This window comes from Nannobrachium achirus (genome assembly GCF_963921795.1).
Source record: "Nannobrachium achirus genome assembly, chromosome: 18".
In the NCBI taxonomy this organism is placed as follows: Eukaryota; Metazoa; Chordata; class Actinopteri; order Myctophiformes; family Myctophidae; genus Nannobrachium; species Nannobrachium achirus.
Window position 1 is genome coordinate 18,021,251 of NC_137825.1, and position 7,500 is coordinate 18,028,750.

The following is a 7,500-nucleotide window of genomic DNA, read 5'->3' on the forward strand; positions in this document are numbered from 1 at the left end:
AAAAGTACAAATTTGAAACTTGGAGATACAAGGTTTCTCGACAGTGACGATATTGTCATTATTTGACTTTTATCGTCACAGATATTTGTTTTGACTAATATTTGTGTACTATACTGTCAAAACACATTTGAAACATAGATTTGTTTGTTCACTGCATAATAGGCAAACATTTGGCGAAAATAGGTTAAACATTCTGAGAATATCGAACAGACCATGATGCGATGTGTTGATTTTGTGAAATCAGCAACACTGTCTGCCCTTTAACACAGAACTACTGACAAACGACAGGATGGATGGACACACAGGGCTAACATTTTAGATTTTTAGTTTCAGAAGTTCTAATCAAGCACATGCTGTACTTACTAACTCTGAAATGGATTCTCAATTACCGGTACTTTATTTTTTGGCAAATATTTGTACTGAAAGGAATGTGAAATATACTGTAGCTGCAAAATATAATTTTGTCACACACACACACACACACACAGATTAGTAACACCATGTTAGTAATTAGTACCAACTCATTCTCATACACAAGGGAACTTCAGTTTATTATTGTCTCTCTCTTCATGTATTCTTTTGCTGATACTTAAACCCTGTGGTGTCGGTTCTGTTTTTCCCAGACCAACACCCTGCAGACAGTTAGTCCAACACATGAATCTGTGCATTTCCTGGAACGTGACTTCCCTCACAACACGGTAATCTCTGGCATATAGGCTAGCCTGGAAGCACTGCTGTTTACACGAGATAAAGCAGTATACCTTAAACTTTAGACTGTAGGCCACGCACAATCGCACATACCAATGTAGGACTCTATTATGAAACACCACTGCACTATGTACCGTATGCTTCCAGCATTGGGGGAAAACAGTTAACAGTTAAACAACAAAGATGATTCTGCTCTCAAAAATGGGAAATCTTAGCAACCACTTTTAAACTTTGTAGTACGATGTGTTGCATGGCAACAGATCAGAAAACATCTGATCTAAAAATTCGTTTTATTCTTTTTTATTATGACGTGCTCAAAATTCGGAGGTTCTCGGAGGTTAAGAAAATTCTCTAGAGTTAATAACGTATTACTACTTACTACGTACCTTAATTGTATTACAACGTTAATTACCTCGTAATATTGTACGTATTAGGCTGTACCTTTCACAATAATACATTTTGGACTCTGCCACGCTGACATTTCACTGCACATGCACACAATGATGAGCAATGAGCATGTGATGAATAAAACCTTATGCCTGTACGATACATATAGAAACAATGATGTGAAAAGAGGTTCTGAAAGTGATTTTTCTTGTTCTTCTTCTTCTTTTTTAAGCAGAAACAAACTAACCAAAGAGGAAACCTTGCAGCTAATAGTCCCAAACACTCTCACTTGAGACAAAGCCACAGTGTGTTTCACAATGGAGGGAGAAGAGAGCAGCATTTAACCACCTAAACCAGTGTGGTTCCCAAACTTTTTAGGCCAAAAGAAAAATGTGACAATAGCAAACTTGTGAAAATAGCAGATCTAAAAGCTCGCAATGCACCGCTTCAAGCCGCGTTGTGAGCTTGTAGATCGCCTGTTTCCTTAAACATTTGTTTTCTAAATGATCTTTTAAACGTATTTATAAAATTATCTTAAAATCATTGAGTTTGTTTTTAAATTCATGAAGATTCTTTTGTATGCTCTAAAGTCTGTACTTTAATCCATCCTTTTTTCCCTTTACACCAAACTTCTTTGCCGGAAATAGTTAATATACAAAAGGAGAGAAAAGAAAAAAACTCACAGCATGACCCACTGTGAGTTTGTAGATCAGCTGTTTTCACCAAAGGTTTGCCTATTATGACATGCCCAGCATAAGGATGATATAGGCAGGGTTCATATAGCTTTTATGGTCTCATACTGTCAACATCAACAATTACTGATAACTATCAAAATGCCCATGTTCATTGCTTTGAGCAGACAACATTCTGGTGTGTTAACTTATTATATATTATATATTATTATTACTAGTATTATTGGTAGTAGTAGTAGTAGTAGTAGTAGTATAGTAGCAATAGTATCACTTTCATAACACAGTTATAATAACTGATAACCGCAACCCTTCTTTTCCCCTAATCTGAATACAGTATAGTGTTTTATAATTGCGATGATAATGTTTTTAGGTTTTTTGTTGCTATTTGTTATGTCCATGAATTGAATAAGGACCTCCAACGTAAACAATACCGTAAAATGACTTATTTGGGGTGTTGACTGTAGCCTACTTGTACTGTACTATTTTTCTTTTCTTTTCTTTTTTGTATTGACTATACTTGTACTGTTCGTCATTTTGGTCTAATAAAATATTCAATCAATAAATCAATAACTGTCAAACCATCCATATTGTTGTTGCCTTGCTCTGTTCAGACAGCAGTAGTAGTATTGATATAAGGTGATAACTATAATGTTCTGTGATTATACTTTGTGTCAATCAATACTATTTCAGGCCTGTCAACTCTCCTGGATTTCCCAGGAGTCTCCTGGATTTTGAACCCCTCTCCTGGGAGTCTCCTGGATTGGCAAATCTCCTGGATTTCTCCTGGATTTTGTATCAAACTCCCAAAATTCACCAGAACACAGGAAATTACATCTACTATGTTAAAATTTGAGAAATCATTATTAAAGATGTCCTTTTGCTTCAGTCATCAAATCTGTACAACAACATTTGGCATTTTAAGGCTGAAATTGTACCCATGCTAGTAAAGTAAGCCTGATAAATGTATCAAACATGCACAAAATTCAACAGAACACAGGAAAAAATATCTATTAATACGTTTTGGGGAGAGGACCCCCCAGACCCCGGTTGGGGAGTTCCGCGCGCCCCCCAAAAATAAATCTCCTGGATTCTGACAGTCCAATGTTGACAACCCTGACTATTAGTCACCATGGATTGATACAGAAAGCTGCCATGTCATTCATTTTAAATCCACTTGTTTGGAATGTGCTTTTTCTTTTGCTGAAGATTTCAAACACATCATTATGCACACTAGACGTTTAATTAAAAATACGCCCAGTTATGTTCCTTATCAATCGATCTAAGATCATTTCAAAAGTTGGCTTGATTGTGTTATCTAACACACACAAAAACTTTGATCTCTTGGAATGTATAGGCATCCTACATAGGCAAGTTTAGGCATTTAACAGACAGCAAGGTAAACACATCAAATGCAGAGATATAGTACTGTGTAAACTAGGATCACAAGTAAGCAAGAACCTATATGCATCAGTCAAAACAATATACTATCAATTCAAATTAATTATCTGTACATTCATATCTGGTAAAACAATGAAACTACATTAGCATCTGTCTAAATATTTTTTATGCAAGAAAATAAACTTTTGGTCTTTCTATAGAAACAAAAGGTTGTGTTCAAAAGGCTACAAAAGGCTGTGTTCGATATAGTTATGAACAAAACAAACAACTTAGACAGAAGAGACTCACCTCTCAGTGAATAACAGAAGAACACTGAGGAGGACTAAATGTTTCTCCTTCTTAAAGACATTTTAGGAGGAGGAGAGATCCTACTACGATTTGTGACGTCAAAACCCCGGAAATTCGTGCAGGCTTTTTCAAGCACATTGGTGACCTATCGAATTCTGTAACGCCAGGGGTCGTTGTTTTTGCATTATCACAACGAATTCGTCGTACACAAGAACAAAATTAAGGGAGGAAAATGCTTCATTTTAACCGCCGCTTCCATACAATTAGTCAAACTATTAACTAAAATGTGAAAAATAAAGTATTTGAAGTTTTAACACTTGAATTAAACGGTTCCAAACGGGCACAGCCGTTACTCCCATCGAAGCCGTATTCTTAGGTCACCGATTTCAATGTAACACAACACAGGAACCCCGCTAGTGTTTTTGGTCGTCCAACAGTTTCGTAACCACTCTGTGGGAGGAGACCCGACAATAGCAGATCCACAAGCTCACGACGCGTCGCGTCCTTGACCAGCCGTGAGCTTGTAGATCTGCTATTTCCCCTGCAAACAGGGGGCATATGCATGTCATAATAACTCTGGTACCAGGAGGCAGGAGCTGACATTTGATTTGTAAAACATCATCATGTCTCGGGTTTTAATCATCGGCGCGGGGCTGACGGGCAGTCTGTGTGCGTGTCTGCTGAGGAGAGAACTCCAGAACAAAGTCCACATAGTGGTGTGGGACAAGTCGAGGGGCTCAGGTACTGGGGTTCATCTGGATCTGTGAATGTGACTGTGTTATATGATTGTTGTGTGTAGGGACTTATTGTGACCGTAGGATCGCAAGTTAACTATGAAAACCGGCACATCTTTCCGTATCGCTGTCTGTCTATAATGCCTGACACTGTGGTTCCCCTGACACATCACTGTGGTGACGTCACAGTGATGTCAGATACTCAGAGCAGGGATCTCCATATGTGGGCATAAACAGGTGACATCACAGTGGTGTTGTTGGCTGGTTCAGACAGGGAGCTTCATGTATGGGCATAAAATGGATTGTATGTTGTGATGTCATGGGAACCACTCTAACAGAATCTCTTTTATGTCCATATACGGTATGGAGATCCCTGATGTCATTAGCCCATATCTAACAGGACTTCATATGGGAATGCCCATATATGGAGGAGGACATCCCATATCTGTGTGGCTGGGAATTCAGACAGGGATCTCCATGTATGGGCATAAAAGGGATTGTATTTATGATGTCAGATGTGATAGACGTCATAGGATTTTCACATAACAAATAACTGAGTAAGCATGTTTGGGGTCTCACAGCATATCTCCATTTACAGTACATGGATCTCCATATATGGGTACCAGGGGTCTCCATATATGGGTAACTGGTCCAATATACATCACTGGCCAGACGGCCAAGGCATGGCGCGACCTTGCCCTTTAGGGTGAGGTCGCTTGTCGCCCTGAGGCGTCGTACTAGTAACACTAGTAATGCCAGCAAAATTGGAACAATCAAAACAGAACAATGTTTGTACAAATAAATATTGAATATACCTGTACATCTCTCTCTCTCTCTCTCTCTCTCTCTCTCTCTCTCTCTCTCTCTCTCTCTCTGTGTCTCTCTCTCTCTCTCTCCCTCCCTCTATCTCCAGGAGGTAGAATGTCCACCAGTAGAAGTCCAGATATTGGTTCCAGTTCAGTGGATTTGGGAGCTCAGTACATCTCAGCTACACCCCAGTATGCCAAGTCCCATCACAGGTAAACACCATGCGCTGTGTGTGTGTGTGTGTGTGTGTGTGTGTGTGTGTGTGTGTGTGTGTGTGTGTGTGTGTGTGTGTGTGTGTGTGTGTGTGTGTGTGTGTGTGTGTGTGTGTGTGTGTGTGCGCGTGCGTGCGTGCGTGTTTGTGTGTGAGTTATAACTAAGCAATAAGTGGCAAACAAAACTTTCAACAGGTTATACCAAACTAAAGTTTCAGCAGCATGAACCAAAATCTAATTGAAACAGAATTTAAATAGAATTTAAACAAAAAGGATTTAAATTGTATTTCCAGGCCAGTCTATGTATTTAATTATGTCAGATAGTCTAAAGGCCTGTCCATAGACTATGTCCGAAACCGAACTTTTTGTCGTTAAGGTCCGGTTCGACTACAAAATGACGTCACTCGCGACTTCTGAAAAGTATTACACCGAATTAGAGTTTGCAAATCTGCACGTCAGAAAGTCGTAACTCACGAACAAAAGTTTGGTTTCGGAGATACTATGGACAGGCCTTTAACCCCAGTCCACAACTCTTCTGCAAAGTCCTCAAGAATATCCTATCCAAGACCTGAGGAACCTATTCTACAAATGTCTTCTAAACAGTGTTATGAACATGTTGTTATATATCGTTGCTGCCTGTCAGGTATACCATATAAACCTCCACATTTAAACTTGTTATGTTCTTTTGTAAATGAATGCCCTACTTAATCATACTACACACACAACCATAAAAGTTATTTTTGACATAGTGAGGTTTCAATACAACAGAGACGATATATACAGTAGCAAAACATCTAAACTGACACAGATGCTGTTTTAATGGATTAACCCAGAAAATCCAATAATCCACGTGGAAATAAAGTTCAGTCACTTCATCCGATGTGATGATCCAATAAGATCCAATAGCAAGAACCCTGGAAAAAAATCCCCTTGTTTTATTATTCCTCATTCACCCTGGACTGAGAGTGTCACATTCTCCGGGTGCCACGAACATTTTCTGATCACAGTCATCTCTGATAGCCTGTAGTCAGTGTAGTGAGATAGACAGGGGAGTCTTTCCATATCACAGCAATAATGATGTGTTATAATGAACAGAAAATAACACAAAATCTGTGTTATTTATTTTGGTCGATGGCCTCTTATAATACATAAGTCTCTGCGGAACACCAGCATTTTCAGCTTGTACATGATGTGAGTGATGTGCTTGTGTGTGTGTGTGTGTGTGTGTACGTGGCATGCGTGTGTGCAGTTTCTACGAGGAGCTGCTGTCCGAAGGCGTCCTGAAGAGACTGGAGGCTCCAATAGAAGGGATGATGAACAAAGATGGCAGCAGTCACTACATGACTCCACTGGGCACGTCGTCCATCGTCAAACATTACCTCAAACAATCAGGTACACCGCAAATCTAAACATTGCCTCAAACAATCAGGTACACTGCAAACCTCCATGCCGCGTTCGTCCCGTCTGACAACTTAACACTGTGCATGTTTATTTTAATTATCAATCAATTATACAATTCCAAGTGTTCGTCAGGGTGGGGGTCCCCAGTTCAAATATGTCTATCTATCGACCTATCTACCTGTCTATCTATCATAATTTACTTCCTCCCTGTTTTCTCTCTCTATTCCCTGCTGTCATTCATTTCTTTATTCTTCTCTTTCTTCCCTCTTTTTCCCAATTCATTCATTCTTTTCCTTCCATCTTTCTCCTTCACCCTTTCACCTTCCCTTTTTTCGCTTTACTCCTTCTTTCTCCTTGTCCCCCCTCTTTGTTTCTCTCGCCATCTTTTCCCCTTTTCTCTTCACCTCTCTCCCTCATATCTCTCTCCATCTCTCGCATTCTCTCTCCCTATTCTCTCTCTCTTTCTATTAATATCCATCTTTCTCCCGCTATCCTTTCTCTCTCTCACCCGCTTGCTCTCTCCATCTCTTGCTCACCCTATCTCATCGCTCTCTATCTCTCTACTCTCTTCATTTCTCTTTCTCTCTTATAACATTAGAGAGACATGGTGAGAGAGAGAGGGAGAGATGGAAAGATTATACACATTTCTCTCTCCCTCTCTCTCACCATGTCTCTCTGTCTCTCTTTTCTGTCTCTCTCTCTCTGTCTCTCTCTTTCCCTCTCTCTCTCTCACTCCCCTTATTGCTCAACAGGAGCGGAGCTGGTTTTTGACCGCCATGTGACCGGCCTCTACAAGAGAGGTGCATCATGGGAAGTTCACGGGCGGGCCGGCGAGAAGGAGGAGTTTGACGCTGTCGTCTTAACGATGCCGGT

At 39.9% G+C, this 7,500-nt stretch overlaps 2 protein-coding genes across 2 annotated transcripts in view; one reads left to right on the forward strand and one right to left on the reverse strand.

The window, feature by feature from the left end:
* The window catches only part of lipf (lipase, gastric), an 18,270-nt gene extending 14,753 nt beyond the window's left edge, over nucleotides 1–3,517 (reverse strand). Inside the window, exon 1 of the mRNA XM_080748179.1 lies at nucleotides 3,474–3,517. The gene's annotated coding sequence lies outside the window, so the exon portion shown is untranslated. The remainder of the gene's footprint in view (nucleotides 1–3,473) is intronic.
* Nucleotides 3,518–4,063: 546 nt separating this feature from the next.
* Nucleotides 4,064–7,500, forward strand: part of rnls (renalase, FAD-dependent amine oxidase) — a gene marked incomplete at its 3' end in the record, with an annotated part of 13,921 nt that continues 10,484 nt past the window's right edge. The window contains exons 1-4 of the mRNA XM_080747761.1: nucleotides 4,064–4,214; nucleotides 5,121–5,226; nucleotides 6,476–6,618; nucleotides 7,380–7,500. The exon at nucleotides 7,380–7,500 is cut by the window's right edge and continues 38 nt beyond it. Coding sequence (XP_080603887.1) covers nucleotides 4,097–4,214; nucleotides 5,121–5,226; nucleotides 6,476–6,618; nucleotides 7,380–7,500 — 488 coding nt within the window. The 5' untranslated portion in view covers nucleotides 4,064–4,096. The remainder of the gene's footprint in view (nucleotides 4,215–5,120; nucleotides 5,227–6,475; nucleotides 6,619–7,379) is intronic.